This window comes from Etheostoma cragini, chromosome 1 (assembly GCF_013103735.1).
Source record: "Etheostoma cragini isolate CJK2018 chromosome 1, CSU_Ecrag_1.0, whole genome shotgun sequence".
NCBI lineage: Eukaryota > Metazoa > Chordata > Actinopteri > Perciformes > Percidae > Etheostoma > Etheostoma cragini.
The window spans coordinates 15,342,858-15,361,937 of NC_048407.1; the positions used below are offsets into that span (position 1 = coordinate 15,342,858).

General features: G+C 38.6%; 2 protein-coding genes across 5 annotated transcripts; both read left to right on the plus strand.

The window, feature by feature from the left end:
• The first annotated feature begins 57 nt into the window (after positions 1–57).
• On the plus strand, positions 58–12,633 carry tgfbrap1 (transforming growth factor, beta receptor associated protein 1). Of its 4 annotated transcripts, none has more exons than XM_034873076.1 (13): positions 58–277; positions 1,510–2,224; positions 2,855–3,049; positions 4,842–4,996; positions 5,204–5,286; positions 6,083–6,263; positions 6,379–6,539; positions 6,993–7,050; positions 7,141–7,284; positions 7,538–7,681; positions 9,086–9,245; positions 9,957–10,417; positions 11,496–12,633. In XM_034873076.1, exons 2-13 carry the CDS (start codon positions 1,528–1,530, stop codon positions 11,682–11,684), a joined length of 2,628 nt encoding a protein of 875 aa, XP_034728967.1. In that variant the 5' UTR covers positions 58–277; positions 1,510–1,527; the 3' UTR covers positions 11,685–12,633. The 4 variants fall into 4 exon arrangements, with proteins under 4 accessions (XP_034728967.1, XP_034728976.1, XP_034728957.1 ...); XM_034873085.1 differs by having other exon boundaries at positions 70–397; positions 1,509–2,224; XM_034873066.1 differs by having other exon boundaries at positions 70–277; positions 1,505–2,224.
• Positions 12,634–15,638: 3,005 nt separating this feature from the next.
• Positions 15,639–19,040, plus strand: mrpl16 (mitochondrial ribosomal protein L16). Its single transcript, XM_034877212.1, has 5 exons — positions 15,639–15,904; positions 16,517–16,588; positions 17,220–17,368; positions 18,009–18,302; positions 18,643–19,040. Exons 1-5 carry the CDS (start codon positions 15,835–15,837, stop codon positions 18,832–18,834), a joined length of 777 nt encoding a protein of 258 aa, XP_034733103.1. The 5' UTR covers positions 15,639–15,834; the 3' UTR covers positions 18,835–19,040.
• Positions 19,041–19,080: the final 40 nt, after the last annotated feature.

The window sequence follows — 19,080 nt, forward strand, 5'->3', positions numbered from 1 at the left end:
GAAATCGTACAATTTTGCTTGATGGTATTGAACGCACCCTCGTGTCACTTGCCTGCAACCATGCCTGCCACCAGCAGGAGCGCAGCGCAAATGGGCGGCGTGTTATACTGGACGAGGAAGATCTAACGCTCCTTGAAGCCGTATTTTTTTGTGCGGTGTCAACCCTAGCACAATGGCTATCTTAATGTCTCACTGTATGTCGTGGCGGCTGTTGTTGGAGTAGTTCGCCTGTTTGTGGTGATCCGGTGGCCTGCCGTCCTCAGCGCTCTCTGCAGCGGTAACTAGGTAGGTAGCGTTAACGTTAACGTCCAGCTATGCTAACGCCAACAGCTCAAGGAGGGAGTTAGCTAGTAGGCAGAGCATCATCTCAAGGGAGGGGAGACCGGTTGAAACCTAGGTTGGTTTTCTTCGGACAGAGACACAATATAAATAAGCCCTAAGTTAGAAAGCTAGCTCAGCGTTATTTAGCTTGTTAGCATTGGTATCACTGGTGTCTAGGCTAATGTTAGCCTAGCTAGTTGATGAAGAAGCTGCTTAGCTAGTATAATCAATTTATACAACGTTATGACCATGACCTCCTCACATGCTTAATATACATTAGCATGCGAAATAAATATTCTACCGCCAGACGGCTAGTGTTACCAGTTAACTTGGTTTTGCTACGCCATTAGCCTCTGTGGGTTTGCCATGTTAGCTGGCGTAAACGTCGTTAGCTGGTTAGCTGTCACCACTTTAGCAACGTTAACGTTACGCGAGCGTATGCTAGCTAACGCTAATGTTTTCCAAACCTGTTGATAATAAACCGTCACTATACTTAAAGTGAATACTGTTTAGTAAAGAAGATTAATTTACCTTCAAGACATAACACAGGATAAATTGGTAAGGATGTGAATAAGCTATTAGCCAAATAGGGAAGGAGTTAAGTTACCATAACAGGATAGACATTGAAGGACACTTTAACATTCATGGCTAAGGAATGAAAAACACACCAGTACTCAATTATATGTATGACCATGGTGGCTAGACCATTAGTGGTATCTTTATTCAAGTGTCACACACCCCATGATGCCCAGTACAGTACCCGACTCTAGCAGGGCAACAAATAACGAAACCAAGAGCAAGCAAAGCACAATACAGTATATATCGGTGTCAAATATAAACTTATTAAACAAACAACACTTTAATATGTTGATGGTAAGTCCTTAACAAACCCTGAGCTAAGTGACATGTCTAATTTGTAAACTTGTAATGGCATCTACAGTCATCATTTTACAGCCATGCTGAGGTTATAAAAGGCTCATGGGTGTTATTAGAAATGAGCAAAAGTCTTTACTGCCTAAAATTATCCAGAATTTTTTTGTTAATGGGCACCCAATGCCTCAGTATATCCTATTTATGATATTTAGTTTATTGCCAGTGATTTAATAATGGATCATGAAAATGTTATGCAGTATACACTCAATTTGATTTTTGATTTTGTTGATGCCTGTCTGTTGTGTGTTGTCTAGTGTAGATGCCTTGGCTGAGATGAGTGTGAAGGCTTTTGAGCTTGTCCCCGCTGTGGAGCGAGAGCTCCTCATGGGCGACAAGGCTCGCATCAACATAGAGTGTATTGAATGCTGTGGAAAGCACTTGTACATGGGTACCAATGACTGCTTCATCCACCACTTCCTGCTGGATGAGGTCACTTCCTCCAAAGGAAAATTGAGTTACTCGGCTCAGAAGCTGCTACACAAATATCTGGGCCTCAAGAAACCAGTTGCTGAGCTGCGTGCTGCCTCTGCTTTGGAGCGTTTGATAGTGCTTTGTGATGGAATTGTCTTCCTGGTTGAAATGGGGACACTGGAGACCGTGCCCTCGGCGGCAGGAGGCGGAGCCAAGATCAGAGGTGTGACAGCGTTCTGCATTAATGAGAACCCAGTGAACGGTGATCCGTTCTGTGTGGAAATGGCCGTGCTCTCCTCCAAGCGGCGGACAGTGCAGATTTACATGGTGTACGAGGACAGAGTGCAGCTGGTCAAAGAGGTGACCACTCCTGAGCAGCCCTGTGCTGTCAGTGTTGACGGGTACTTTTTGTGCCTGGCCCTGGCTACACAGTACATGATTCTGAACTACAACACAGGAGCCTCCCAAGACCTCTTTCCTTACAACAGGGAAGAGAGGAGACCCATTGTGAAGAGGATCGGCAGAGAGGAGTTCCTCTTAGCAGCACCTGGTGGTCTGGGTAGGTCAGAGCAAAAACAGGGTCTGCAGCTGTTTAAACGCATTGAATTTGAGTCCCCTCCAAAAAAATGCCTTAGTAATTTAGTTTACAAAGCTGAATACTTTTTCCTGGTATGTCTGTAAATTAAATAAACTAATCAGGCTAATACTTCATTGGTTAATCCATCCATTTTCTGCCATTTATTTGCACCCAGGTCACGTTTATGAATTAATCATATAACTAAGAATTATTGTTTTTTTACAGCAGAAAAGTACTGACAAAAAATGTAAATGTCCATAACTTCATGTACTTGTATAAGAAATGTAGGGCTTATTGTCAGTACAGGTTCTCATCATTCGACTTATTAAATACATGTTAAATTGCATTCTATGGGGTATTTAAAAAGGTTTAAAAAAATAATAATCTAAAAGTTAGTTTTTTTTGTTATTACTTGTTAATTTTTTTTCTTTTAGATTAACGTACAATATGTACCACGTATTGTCAAAACGGGATAACCCAACAGTTTTTACAGCCTTTGTGCATCCGCTGTTGTGTTTTTGAGAAGCTATGAATATTTATTGAACTGGGAGAGTGTTAACATGACATATCCCTGTTTATCTTTTGAACTTATCTCTCCTCATGCCCCTCCAGGAATGTTTGCCAATGCAGAAGGGGTATCTCAGCGGGCTCCAGTCCACTGGTCAGAGAACGTGATTGGTGCTGCTGTGTGTTTTCCATACGTGGTGGCTTTGGATGAAAGCTTCATCACCATCCACAGCATGTTGGACCAACAGCTAAAACAGACCCTTTCATTCAGGGATGGACACATTCTGCAAGACTTTGAAGGTATCCTCACATATTAGTTTCTCGATGATTTTCAACCTTTGTTGTTTAATGAAACCAGCTATTTCTGATAAGAATCAGAAGAAGTCATTCCCCTATTTTTGCCATTATTCAGAAGAAGGTGAAGAACTGATATATGTATAAGTTTTTCCTGTTGGTAACATTATGTCCACTATGCATTACAGCCCACCAGGTGTCCTGCTTCCTGCAGGTGTACTCATTAACATGTATCAACCATTTATTACAGGTTTTTTATATCCAGTTTTCTGAGAATACAACACGGATATAGCATTGCAATCCTATAACATTGTAGAACTCCCAATAGACTGTTGCAGTGTGTCATACTTTGTGCTTCTCCCTCTGAAGCCACTAAAGGTTTTCTTTCACATATGGAGTAGTCATAGAAATAAAATTGAAGTAGTACTCCACAAGAACTATAAACAGAACTTGACTTGACCTTTGTCAAACGGCAGAGTTCCCATATAGATTGCACAAAATAGATATAAATCAAGTTTCTTCAACTGTCAAGCGCGTCCCTATTGAATGCAGATCTGTGAACAATGGGATTGGAAAACAGGCCTCTGTTAATAAATGGTCCAGGGACGGAAAGAGACTTAGCTTTGGTTTGCTAGACTGAGAAACCAGAGAGTCTCAAAGCCAGGTTGAGCTGTACACTGGGGCAGGGACGTTGGAACTATTTTCCAGGAGGTCTGGGGGCATACCTCGTCCGGAGAAAAGTTTTGGCCATAAAAGCCCAAATTTGTTGGCCTCTGGCACATTTTAAATGCCACAATTCCAAATACACTGATCTCAATTATTGCATGTTTTCATGGGTTTTTCCCCCTGATATAAACACCTATTGTAAAGGAGAATTAGGCTTCTTATGCGTTTTAGTCAACACATTATAGCTATTAAAAACCATGCCTATTCCTAACTGATTAGAACTTTTGTAAATAAGAGTCATCAGACCTTATTTATTTCTTTATTTGACACCTTCAATGTAAGGTCTATTAGGACATGCCACAATGATGATTACTGTATTGTTTAACTAGAAACATATGCACATTATAATTTATTTTTAAGTCATGATTGGGGGCATCTGACATTAGTTTGAGTAATTGGTCAATGGCAAAACATAGGCTGCAAAAGTGTTTCATTATACATTCCTCAATTGATATAGGCCTTTTACTTTGACATTTAACATTTCCTCTTTCAGTGTGTGTGTTTGTAATGTATCTTAGAGATGGCTCTGCAGTAAAAAGATGTAAATAAAGACAGGCTAGTTCAGTTATTCATTAAACCTATAAACGTGTGTGACGTATATAGACAATGTAGTGCTTTCAGATGCTTTTTTAAATGCAATTTTAAACTATTTCATCAGAATCAAAAATGAATATCAAGTAATCAGCTGGACATAAATGGGTAGTTGCTGTTTGACTGGCAGCCAACACTTAAGGAAAGATAGGAGACAGGCCTATCATTTCTGACCATCTCATCCCTAGGCTATAAAAGCATATATTTATGTTGTAAGGAAATATGAATGACAAAACCAAATGTAAGCAGCGTTTCTTAAAAACAAAAAAAGGGATAAAGGGAAGCTGCCAATAGTGGTGCTGCCTCACCTCTACTTCCAACATCTAATGTCTGGGGTCTGGATTCTTAATGGGACGTGTAGCGCTAGCAACCTTTTCCTATTACAGAGAATCTTTCTCTTCAACACACATGAAGCCGTCTCTCGAACAGCCGACTGTTTGAGAGTGTTGATGTTCTGACCTGTGAGTGTTGTGTGTTTTAGGAAGGGTCGTTCTGGCTTCCACTAAGGCAGTGTATGTCCTGGTACCGCTGCCGCTGGAGAGACAGATCCAGGACTTACTGGCCAGTCACAGAGTGGAGGAGGCAATCCTCCTCACAGAGGGAGCACAGCAAAATATTCCCAAAGACAAGTTCCAGGTAACAAACAAACTTTATGCCTGAAATATATCAAAAAGATAACGATACGTCTGATTAATCAACCAGGAAATGATAGTTGTATCACTAATATTTTATGATACTATGGTTACTTTGTCTGGGCTGAGATCTTTGATGCAAACTATTAAATAATTGTCAGTATATCGCTAACCAAAAAAAACGCAATTTTCTCACTTTCTGCATGTACAGATTTTGCACAAAAGAATTCTCCAGCAAGCAGGTTTCATTCAGTTTGGCCAGCTTCAGTTTTTAGAAGCAAAAGAACACTTCAGGTAAGAGTCCGAGTCGGTGTTAGTTTGTTTGTTAAACCGCTTTGTTTTGTCACGGGATTAAACTATCCGTGGCTTGAGTCCAGCAAGTACCATTCAGGCCTAAGGTTTTCCTAAAAGAAATGCCTCATGTTACCACATACATAAATATTTAGTATTTTAGTGATAAATATAGCAGTAGAGTGTGTATTTTTGCTGTTTAACTAACATTACTACCCTCACACAGCAGTACATTTTGAGCAGTACAATGACCACACATTCTAAAAACTTAAGTTAAGTTACTGTACTGTGAAGAAATTGTTACACCTTAAAGAGCAATCACGTCACCCGATTCATGTTTTTTCAATCAGTCTGACTTTTCATAGCCTGTTAAATTAATTTATTATGACTTAAGCTCCTTGGCAAAAAGAACTTTTGTAGATCACATGAAGTTTCCTAAGACTTAAAGAAACCTGTATTTCACTAAACAACCAATTTTGGTTAGTCGACCAAAGTTGTTACCCCAAACCCAACTGTTCATTCTGTGATGTCACTAATCTATGTAATTACTTTACAAATGTATAATATTATAAATGCCATTATAAATTCTAATTGTTAATGTTCTATCAATGTATACTTTTATGCCATATCAATGCACGTTGAAAAAACATTTTCTATTGTAAAAATGATATGACAAAGATTGTGCCGCTATGAATAATATATTGTGTATGTTTTATGGCTGCTTTCTAGTTCCTCTAATATCCGGCTTTTAGGTTTTGATTGCTTCACTCATTAGCATTTACAACAAAACTTTTTTTAGGAAGGGCCAGCTGGATGTGCGGGAGCTGATATCTCTCTACCCACTGCTGCTGCCAGCTTCCTCTTCATTCACACGCTGCCACCCTCCTCTTCACGAGTTCGCAGATCTCAACCACCTGGCACAGGGCGACCAGGAAAAAGTGCTGCGATGCAAGCAATTCCTTATCAGTTATTTAGGAGAGGTAAATGGAGTAAAAACTACATTTATTTACACATAATTTTGCAGTGAGTTCACCTGTCAGAAGTCCTTGGGATGCTAACATGTATAATATAATGTGTTTCTTCCTCCACACGCAGGTACGAAGCACAGAGGTGGCCAATGGCTGTAAAGAGGACTTGGACACTGCTCTGTTAAAGCTGTATGCTGAACAGGATCATGACAGCCTTCTAGATCTGCTGGCGTCAGACAATGCCTGCCAACTAGCAGACAGCCTTCCATGGCTGGAGAAATATCACAAGTGTGTACATCGTCGTTTTTGGTTTGGAGTCGCACCTCTTTAAGAATAACCTAATATGCATTTTTATATGCAGACATTTTATAGTTTCAAGAGCCTTTACATAAACGTAAAAGTGCAATTATTGGAATGGACGCATTAATAGAATAAATCTGAAACAGTATCCAAATATTCTTTTCATTCTCTTAAAAGTTACCTGCACTGCTTGTAAAGAGCGATTAGGAAATGTGTCATATCATGTTGAAACTCAGAAAACGTTGCAGACGCTGGGAATCAGTATATATTTGCAACTGAGATGATTGAGATGGGGCTGTATTGGTACATTCTCATTATTAATGATCACCTTGGTAAAGCTTTGGTACTGTCTGGTTTAGTCAAGCCAATTTGATTACTTTGTACAAAAACGGATTCTCGAGGCAGAGGCTTTACTTCATTCAGTCTTTTTCCCCCTTCTAGATATTTTGCACTTGGGCTGCTCTATCATTATAATGGTCAGGATTCAGCAGCACTTCAGGTATGCTTAAAATGAGTTATTTTTCACAGAAGAATCCGCACCAACGGAATGTTTAGGAACTTTACGTGTTGCCTCTATTTTTTCTGACAGTTGTGGATTCGCGTGGTAGATGGGGATCTGCAAGACTCCACAAGATCTGACCTCTATGAGTACATTGTGGACTTTCTCTACTCCTGCTCCAACCTGGACCTCGTCTGGAAGTATGCAGACTGGGCCTTGCAGAAGGATCCCACTGTAGGTTACCAGGACTTTAAATAACCTCTAATGACCTTTTCTTTCATTTAAAATCACTAATTAATTAAATCACTGCCCACCGAGTAACAGAAAAAAACCCTGCAAATTTTTTTTTTTTAAATAAAACATGTATCACAGCACATAGGCATACTTAGTATATAAAGTTAAACACAAGTAACAATTCTCTACTGCCCATGTATCTTTAATGCAAAACTGCTAGAGTGGTAACCTAGCCTTTCTTTTTTGTTCATAGATAGGTGTCCACATTTTTACTAAAAGGCCTGCCAGAAAGGACCTGTCAGAACTGAACCCTGATGATGTCATCACTTATCTGGAGAAGCACAGCCATGCGCTGCTTCTCTACCTGGAACACCTGGTGCTGGAGAGAAGGACAAAGGTACGATAAAATAGTCAGCTGTGGCTTTGTGGCTAGAGAACTGGAGGACCCTGGTTCAGGTCTTGTTCAACAAGTGGTTGGCTCTGTTGGAAGTGTCCCTGAGAAACACACACAATCTGTGCTAGCCCCCAGAGATGTTGTGTGGTAGCTGATCCAAACACTTGCTGTACCTCCCTTCATGGTAGCAGGAATCATTAGTAGAATTTCCCTGCAGTATCAGTTCTCCAAAGCACTGAATTGCGGATATGTTTACATTGACTGCAACAGACTATGAAGCTGGTTTCAGTGGTTAACACCGCACCTAGACTTCCCCCTACAATCTGACCTTTTAAACTAGGTTGCCTTTAGGAGAATAAATGCACTAGGGATAGGAAGATTCACTGCGATTTGCATTGGTGCGTGGACATAAAAGTTCCCAATGAGAATGCATCAATTAGAACTGTGCATAATACTATTTGTTGAGTTTCAGATTGGCTTGCATCAAAATTAGGCTACCATTTGAGAAAGAAAGTAGAGAGAATTCTGAATGAATAGGATATATTAACAGAATGTCTGTCATTAATGCATCATCAGATTTGTTCTTCATGGACTAAATATGCTGTCAATACACCTTTTAATGAAAGGGCAGTACAGGCTGCTGACCAACAAAATTTGTTTGTTTCAGAAGAACTTAAGAAAAAAAACGTAGAAATCAAATAAAACTCTCTGTACCATATTAAACTGCGTAGCATGATATTTGTTTGCATTGCATTCTGTTGAATCTCCATGTGTTGAATCACACTGCATCGTAATAGGGGAAGAATCGTATCGCATCAGTGTTTGCGGCATTAAGTTTCTTTCTTTAATGTATCAGATCACATCACCCTCAGACCAGAGATGCACATCCTTAGTATGTACACCTTCAATTTCTGCCTTTCTCCTCCCAGGAGTCCTGCAACATAATTAAGAGAAAGGATGTTTGCATTAGTTGAAAAAAACAAAAAACATCACCAAGATAAGTTGACTTACAGTAGAGCATTGCTCTTTTTCAGGAGTGCCCTGCTAACAGTTACACTGACTCACACTGAGAAGCAGCACAGTACAACCACAATCTGATCTGTTGGTTACTGAGACGCTCCAGTGTAGTAGATGGAGAAAAACGGCCTTTCTCATGGACGTGTCATTAATTGTTGTGAAGACTGATCCTGTTGGTATGGTGTCTTTCTGTTTTATGTTCTTTTATGATTTAGTTCACCGTTCACATTAAGGTAATTAGAGCAATGCTGATTAATCAAGTTAAAATCTAAATATTGCCATATGGATTCCACGTGAACTTTTCAATCTTTTCAGGATATTTTCCGGGAATCCTCCTCATGGAAGGTTAATTGAATTCTGATTTGTTTTCTTCCATGTTTGTGGATGCAGAAAGAGAAGTTCCACACACACCTGGCCGTGTTGTACCTGGAGAGGGTCTTGTCACTGCTGTCGCAGTCGCCAACAGATGAGCAGAAGATCACCAGAGCTAGAGAGAGGCTCCAAGCCCTGCTCAGGGAGTCCAATCTTTACCGTGCACAGTTTCTTTTAGGTGAGTCACAAGTCTGAAAATGCCACTACATTTTTAAGATGGATTGATCTATGGATCTATTTTTGTACAAACTTTGAATGCTTGCAGCCTTTTAAACAGATCTTTGAGGGTCAAAGTGATTTCATTGAGATGATGTTTAGCTTGTTCTAGTACCATTGATGTCATCTTAAGGCCGTTTTAAGGTTGTGTGTAGAATCTGCCCCCGAATTATTTCCTGGTTTTCCTTCTCCATAAACAACATGAAATCATGTAGAGGGTTAACCTTTCCTCCATATTTCCCACCGTGCTCAGAAAACACAGGGGAGACACTTTGTTACTCTCACTATCACTCTAGAGTCGATACTCGCACCAAAGCTAATCCCCATCACGCTGTCACTTCTCCTTCGCTCTTTTACCCATTACACACACACACACACACACACACACACACACACACACACACCAGCGCACAAGTATTAACATCAGGCCACTTACGTAGGCTACGCCAAAAGCTCTGCGTGAAGCTATCGTACAACCATAAAACAGCCTTTAGACTTAACACCCCTTGTATGACAGATTCTAGTATCATAAATGCAATGTAGACTTTGGGTCTGGATTTAAAAAAATGACTGAAAAATCCTAGATAGCAAGGTTTGATTGTCCAAACTCACATAAAGAGGTCATTATGCAGAGTTTGACCCTTAATGTTTCATGTCCTTCTGCTTTGTTTAGGTAAGATGGAGAACAGTGAGGAGCTGCTGCTAGAGCGTGCAACACTACATGGAAAACTGGAGGAGCATGATAAAGCGCTGCATATCTTGGTTCACAAGCTGCGAGACTTCCCATCTGCTGAGGCCTTCTGTACGTGGGCCTCTTCTCGTCGGGATCCTGCGTACCGACAGCAGCTGTTTCACCTGCTCTTGGAGGTGTATCTAGACCAAAACTTTTCTAGAAAATCCCAGAGTGCAGCGGGAGGTGGAGACCTGGAGATGGCGGCGGTGGACCTCCTAAATCGGCACGGCGAGGTGTTTGATGCGGCCCGTGTCCTGCGCATGCTCCCTGAGGGCTGGTCGCTGCAGCTGCTGCGGCCCTTTCTGGGCCGAGCCATCAGGGCCAGTATGCATGCCTGCCGCACCTCCCAGATTGCACTGGGACTAGCCCACTCTGAAAACCTTCAACTGCTGCATGACAGGGTGAGTCTTTACATCTTCATCTAACTGCTATACTTGTCTAATGTGTTGTTTTACACACTTGAAACCATTATATTTTTTCAGATTATGATTTTTGTTTTTTGACCAGATTTGTTTTTTAAAGGGATAAAACCTACATTAGTTTCACAAAGGTTGACGGCACTAATCCCGATAATGTTAAAAATGATGAGTTCTTGTTTTAAAGGTTATATATCACTCAAAACTTTGCCAATAGATGGAGCACTTTGTAAACCCATTAAACAATGAACAACTGAAGTAAAGCTTCATTGATTAGTAGTTTAATCAATATACTCTAGTGATTTACAGGAAATGAATCTGCAACTATTTTTATTATTATTGAGTAAGGGTTATTAATTTTTTTCAAAAAATTGCTAGTTCCATCTCCTCAGATCAGGGGATGTGATACTTCTAGTTGTCATAAATTATGATAAATATATTGGTTTTCAATACATCTCAATGGGCATGTTTCTTTTCTGACATTTTGTTGACCAAACATTCCTTAATCAACAAATCCAAAAATGCCCCTCTGGATTCAACAAGTCAACAACTTTTAAACTTTTTGTAAAATATTGAACTTAAGCTTTGGAGCTTTCTTTCCCGCCATGAACTTAGATATAAAATGATCAACCATGTCCCCAAATTAGGTGAACGGGAGCAGAAAAAAACAATATTTGTTGGTAGGTTTGTTCATCTGAATTGTTGAAATATTTGACCAGAAATTTGAAATTACAGATCTGATTGCATCATTCTAAAATCAGATTTATGAATTTATTTTACATGAATCATTCCAAATTTATTTTATATCTAGCAAATATAACTAGATTTCTCAAAAATATGAAGCAAATTAGGGAGCGAGGGATGTATGTTATCTAAAAACATATATTGTTGGTTTTAACACATTCTCAGAAGTAAGCATTTATTGTCTTAACCTCAAGACATAATAATCAATGATATCATTGAGTATTCCATTTTCATGTCTTTTGAGCACCAGGGTTTTATCTTTGTGCTCATTACTGCTTTTAAGTCACGGTTACTCTACTTTCATGTATTTTCTCCTCAGTTGAAAGACCGGAAGAAACCAATCTTTGTCTCTGAAAAGAAAGGATGCCACCTGTGCCACAACACCTTCAGTGAGCCTGACGTGGTGTGTCTGCCAGGCGGAGTGCCTGTCCATACTCACTGTGTCGCCCAGAGAGTAAGAGACTCTCCCACAAAGAAACAGTTAACTAATAGCAGTAATCTTACGTGAGACTTGACACATCAAACTATCGGGATCCCAGGCACCAAACGAAAGCAGGACATGCTGAGGACTGTGGGGATAACAAAAAGCACATAAGACCCATTGCCATAGAGTCTGCTACGGAGTTGATGAGAAACACAAAGAAAGCTGTGTACGTGTGGGAGAGTACACGGGAGAAACGGATGATTTCATCTATATATTCCTGTGATGCAATTATACCACGCTGTCAGACAGACAGTTTTTACCGAAGTAAGAAACAACAGCTAATTCACCCGACCCTTTAATCCATTTAAACAGAGAATAAATTAAAGACAGGCGCCTGCGCTTATCTGTGGGTTCAGTGCTGAACCGGTCATCGTCTTGGCTTGAACGGGTTTTAACCTGAATTTGACTGCTTGAACTACAGAACACACCCTATTTGAATAAGCATGCATAGTGTTACCACTTTTACAGTTCTGGTCTAATCACCTCCATATGGGTATTGTATTAATGTTGTCCTAACTTGCACATTGCATTGTTAGGTTTTAATGTGAAATACTATAAAGACGAATCAGTACATGAGACTGAGTCTTTTATGTCAGTCTCTTACGCTCTTGGATCTAGTCTCACTGCTGCTTTGTTTCCCCTCAGCCACAAGGGCACTGGATGTTGTATTCACAGTAGTTCAGTTCAACAGTTTGATCCAAAACTATTAGTTATGATGGTTAGAAACTTTATTCATTGTGTTGTCTGTGGATCAACAACAGCGTAAAAATACATGACATCTACATTGCTTTACTAATCACCGGTAACTGGGGGTTTAACACTCAAACTGCATGAAGCACCAATCAAATTGACCTTCTAAAACCTGCATAAATCAATTTTGTTTCTGTTAATGCGTGTTGGCACATTATGAAGAGTATCATTAAATCATGTGAAATCAAGCTCCATATATGTCTGGCTTTGAGTAAGAAATGAAGTAGATTGAGATGCATCTTCACCAGATCCATAGAACCATTTGTTTGGCTAGGAAACAGACAGTGATATTGATAAAGTTAATTAAGTTAATCCCATCAACACAAAACGTGTCAGTCAGTGGCAAACTGAAATAACATTTGATGGGTAACGTCAGGATTTCTATTCTAAAATGAGATTTGATGCATGAAGTCTTCAGGTGGTAATTTGTTCCATACCTGAGGTAATTGTAATTTTGTCATCATCATTCTGTGGGTTATTAAGTTATATTTTTCAAAGCTTACCTGTTGTAATGTAAGAGACAACGTGTTTATTTTTATTTAAGCTGTAAAAAAAAAAGTATTTGACCCCAAAATGGCAGTAAAACGTTTGAAACCAATTGAATGAACTACAGGTTTATCATAATGGAAATTACTTTATGGGAATCTTTAGCATTTAATAAATGCCCTCACTATGCTTTCAGATAACGCGGTGATTTGAAAGACGATGAATTTCTACCACATTCCTAACGAAAGTAACAAAAGACTATCAAAGGAAATGGCCGTCTCATAATGCCTGATATTGCACTGTACATAACTCCTAAACCTTTGTTAATGTTTGGAAATGAAGAGAAACCCCAACCTGTATCGTCCACAGCTCTGATGGCCCAAGAACGACCGTTGGCTTCATGTGGATACATCTTTTTAACCTTTTCACCATGAAACCCCTCTTAATAACGAAAACAAACAAACATAAAGTCCCTTAATTCTTTACACGTTTGTCGTCCCAGAACACCACTTAATAGACGTGTATGTGTTGCATAACACAGACAGACATAACTAATGGCAGGTGCATATGATAGATAGATATTTACTGATCTCAAAAAATGGGAAATTACACGGTTTGTGTTGCTAAATTGTGTTAACAGTGAAAATCAGGGAATATTCCTAAATGTCTGGCGGAGATGAAGCTTTGCTAAAAAGATGTTTTTGTCTAACTATCTCACTTTGAAGAAATGTTACCTGAAGTGGCAGTATACACATGAATTTCAAAACTGAGCAATGAGAGTTAAACCCTGGCAAAAACTAAACATGGTAAAGCAGCTCTACACATAATACACTGTAAAGTTAAGTCCTGTGTACCTCACACTTTTCATAAGACTTGTCTCTCGCCCTAGAGACGTGCCACTGTCTCTCTCACTGAAGACGCCCATTCATTCTACTCATTACAGGTAGAAAAAAGCTGTTGACTGTTCTAACTCTTTAAGATCAGAAAATGTGTCAAAGAAACCTAACTTCACACACTACAATCTGTACAATAAATTCATTCAATTTAGTTATGAAAAAGAGAAAATTGGTCCATAGCGTTGCCAGTTTGAATAGCCTGACAGAAGCAAAAACCAAAGGAACAGAGAGGTGTGTCTCAGTTTAATTGTTAACTGTCCAACGTTCTTTAACTCATCCTTATTCGTGCTGTGTGTTTTGCTTGTTTCTCTGGTGCCTGTGCTGTTGATGCTATAGCCTTCCGTAATTGCACACACAAACATTTCTGTGAGGGGACTTTGTGCGCACATGGGACTATTTTTCTAACATGGAGATCTGAATATTGTACATTCTGTAGGCTTGACTCATCTTATTCACAGCATATTTCTGTCTTAACAGTTCAATTGTAGCTTGCTTAAAAGGCTTCATCACTTCAAATAAAAAATAAAAGTACATACAGTTGTGTGAATTAAAAAATACTATTGTATTTTATAAATATATGTATACTGGTATGTATATATTGCATTTGTACTTGTTTGAGCTTTCTAAATCGATGCCAATGTGAATGGAGTGTACAAACTGTAAATCCGTCCCATTTTAATAAACATGAAAGTGTATATCAACTCTAGAGTCTCAATTTCCCATTTCACATCTAAAGTAATTCCCACGTGTGTTTTGGCATGATTATTGTCTTTTCCTCTCTCTTGGCTTGTTGTAGTAATGATGTAGTGTAGCTGACTGCTATCCCATCTCTACAAATGAAGTCAAACGCAAAAAATATGCAAATATAAATTTCAAAAATGTCTTCCCTAATCCTTGGAAAGAAATTTACTGGTATGGTGTTTAAGACTACTCCGTGAATTGTTCACACAAATTCAATTGAACCCTTGTGGTGTGTTTGTTTTAAAGATTCATTTGATATTAACATTGGAAGAAAAAAAAGTTTAGCCAGGTTATTGCTTTAAATCCATTTCAAATATTAAACCACATTAGTGAAACTGAGTTTACCCTGGTTCTAAGTCTATAAATAATATTTCACAAAAACAAATAACACAGTGTTAAGATTATTACAGAGCTAAACAAATATGAGATCTCTCGTTTGGTTTAAGCAGAAGCCGTTTGACTGGGTAACCATTCAGTGAGGCCAATCAGAATCGAGGATTTGAGGCTATGAAAATAAATAATTATATCTCACACACTTTATCATACATCCAGACCATGCACACATTGGTCATAGTGATTTCTTATGGCCCCTACGAGTTCTGATGGCAGAACTAGCTGACATTTGGTCTGGCATTTCAATCATTTAGTACAGGGATCTTCAATAGGGGATCCTGGGCCAGACTCAGTGCAGGAGGTCCTCCAAATTATTGTTAATTATTTTTCTTAACATGAGTCCAACACATGTTTAGCAAACATAAATCCCCACTGCCTACTGGCCTATAAGTACGGAAGTCCCTAAGGGCCATCCACATCCACAGTTCATTCTGAGGGTTCACTATGATACATGTAAGTTTAACATGAACACGTGATTTATAAAGTCATGCAAACAATTATTAGGCTATTTTAATAGCTTAGTATTCTATGCAAAGGGGTATACAGGATTTAGGCCGCCCTACACATTATTGTAGGCCCAGTTTATTATGCAACTTAATTTTATACAATATATGTCTGTTCTGTATTTGTTCTGTCTGGCGTCCTTGGCTTAAAAACCGTAAAAGACTCCTTATTTAGTAAGTAGAACAGATGTGGAGATGACTCTTTTATTGTGAAAAACGCTTACATACAGGAAGTGACTCTTCTTCTCTTAAATATAAGCAGCAAGCCACACAGAAATGACACCGACCTTGTGCAGAGCATCGTGTTCATAGCAGTTTAGTTAGTTACCCACCTTGAAATGTTTGTATATTGACCACACAGAGTGACAGGTCGGTGTATATAGTGTCCTTTGCAACGTTGACGTAATGTTTTCCTTCATCAAGGCTGCTGTCGGCGGATTGGCCGGTGTCTGTAGAACCCACGGTCACCAACAAGGTAACGTTAACGTTAACACAAGTTAGCTAGCTAACATTTAACGTTATATTGACATTTAGCTAATAACAGGGAATACAAACTGGCTTCTTTTGGGCCTTCATTGCGTGGGATGTATGTATTTATTTACTGGTTGGTTTTACATGGACCGTAGCTACACATTAATGTACTATGTATTACAATTCAGAGCTTGCCAAAATTGTATATGTTTTAACTTGCAACGTTAGTCGCTTGATATGTTATATAGTCACATAAAAAACAATTCAAAATTCTTACCATTACTGAAGTAGGATATCAGCATCAGCATGAGCAATCATAGTCAATAATTGAACAACAGTCTCAAACGAGGAATTGCAAAACTGTCCCCTTAAGATAAAAAAACAATGCAGACTCAGACAGGTCTACAACTTTTGTTTACAAGGCCATTGCACACCTTAAATGGAGTTTATTCCATTCAAAGGGAAATACCAGAAAATAACTCATAAAATCCCTAGTTTTCTCTCTCGCTGCCTTCGGCTTGAAGAGACATTTGTTCCTTGTTGCACATTTAAATTTAGTAATACTATGTTAGCAGTAAAATATGACAATTCTGTATTGTGCTCTATTGTTCCACAGGTTTTTTACACAACCACTTAAAAGTCCTAGCTGCTGGTCTGAAGACACATGAAATCCCTCCAGACTACAGTGGTAATCATTTGTTTTCTTGTCTTTGTTGTGTGTGTGTTTTAAGCCATTTCCAATTGTTTTTGTTTATATATTATTTCATAAAGTGAATAACATTATTATATGCATGCATGTATACAGTAGAGGGGAAGATATGAGGAAAAACACTCCATATAGTTACAAAGGCTTCTGTCCATGGTCCAGTCTTTGGATTTTTAGAATGTTTTCCTATTTTTCTGTATGTTGTTTAGATTAGACTAGATTAAATTAGAACAGACTTTATTGATCCCAAATTGGGAAATTTCAGTGCTACAGCAACCAAATATGAGACACACGGCGCACACATTCAAAATATACAAGAAATAATAAATAGGATAGAATACAAGAACAAATATTCAAAAAATGAAACTTAAAAAATACAAAGTAAAGACTGTACAAACTTTTACAAACATAAATTGAGAATAAAAATGTACTACTACTTAAATAATATTTTTAAAGATGTATAGTAAAACCTATGTGTACGTTGCACTTAGTGTACTATTGTTTATATGAGTCTTGTCTCACTCAGGGATGAAGTGTTGAAAAAGTTGTATTGCCTGTTGTTGGAAAGTAGACACCTTTTTATGATTCCATATTCTTGTTTTTGTCTCTGAAGATGTGGTTCTGCCAGAGAAACCCAAACTGAAGTTTATGAACAAGGTGCCTAACTTTAAAAAGGCCAAGAAAGAGATGAAGAAGCTACGTGATATCCAAGGCCCAGCGAGGGCAGCAAATGCCTTCACTACAGGACAGTATGCTATTGTGGTGAGTTGGCCTGTAACAGTTATTAAATAATTGTCTAATCATAATACATTTTCACAATCTCTGTTTATTTGTTTAACTGCAATTAATTGCAAAAATTAGCTAAGAACCTTAGGGATATGACTGTTGATGTTTATTGTTGACTTTAAGAAAAAATACTATGTTTTATGATTAAAAAAAAAAGAGGCATGTTAACTTCATAGGCTGTGTACATGTAATTGTGCATGTGGGTCACCTAACTTATAGAACCAAAATATGTATACTGGGATCCATTCAAAAGTGCAGTCTAGTTGTCTGAAAACTTGACTAAAAGAATCAGTTATATTTTTAATCACAATTATTTCTGGGACAACTAATTGTTCAGTAAAATTTTGAATTGGTACAGCTCTAGTGGTGAGTGCATTTATGTTCTGTAAACACTGTAGTTTGGTGATATCTGACATTCAGTCTATATGAGAAATATATACTATATAAAATAATCCAATCAGATGTCAAGAAAAAGATCACTTATGATTTAGGGAAATCACCAACAACTTAATCTTTCCACCTAGCTTTCTTCCTCACACAAGTGGAAAAATAGTGATTAGTTATTAGAAGGCATTTAAGTGACTTTCCTCTTTCTGTCTCTTTTTCTGATGCTCAGGCCATGGGAGGGGGCTACCTTCATTGGGGTCACATAGAGATGATACGTCTAACGGTCAACCGCAAGATGGATTCCCGGACTACATTTGCCCGTTGGCGCATCAATGGCCCATATAAGCCCGTCACACGTAAAGGTCTGGGTCAGCGCATGGGTGGGGGCAAGGGAGCCATCGACCACTATGTGACACCTGTCCGCTACGGTCGTTTAATCGTGGAAGTGGGAGGAAAGGTGGAGCTGGGGGAGGTGGAGCATATCTTGACTGAAGTGGCAAAGAAACTACCTTTCCCTGCCAAGGTGGGTAACAGTATATAGTTAGCTAGTTATCATCTTCATTTTAAAACATTCTGAAAGAGTTTTGAATAATTGAGAAATTACTAATTAATTGAGAAAAATTGAGTACTGACGTCCAAAAGTGATAGCTACATAATTGCACGTTTTTGTGCACAATGTCTTTATTTGCAAATGACAAAAAGAAAAAGCTGAATCTTTTAACATGTTATGTTGGAGTTAAATGTTATTTGCAACACTTTATCACTTAAATGTGTCATTGATTTGAAATGGTTTCACTTGTGACATTTTTTTTCCTCTTGGTGTCTACATGGTACATTATGTTATTCCTATGTATTTATTTCAGGTAATGAGCAGAGAGAGCCTAGCAGCTCTGCAAAAGGAGCAGGCTGATATGGAGCAGAATAATCAGAATCCCTGGACGTTCAAGGAGGTAGCGCAGACCAACATGCTCGGTATCAGGAAGGTGCTCAGCCCCTTTGACCTGCGCAACCACGGACGCTTCACAGGCAAATTTCACCTCCCATGGAGGGTGTGACAGGCCTGAGGGACAGAAATCGACCCATTGTCCTCCTCCAACACCATCCAGACTACACCGGGGGGAAAAGCAACCAAAACATTTAGTTATATTTTGGAATCTTCTTTTCATTTTTTTTTTAATGCAAACATTGTGACATTTTACTTAAGGCATATATTTTCCTTTTTCTGATTAAAATATGATTATACTAGATTATGTATATTGGTTTCACAAGAATAGTGAAAAATTGTGAAAAAAAATAAAAAA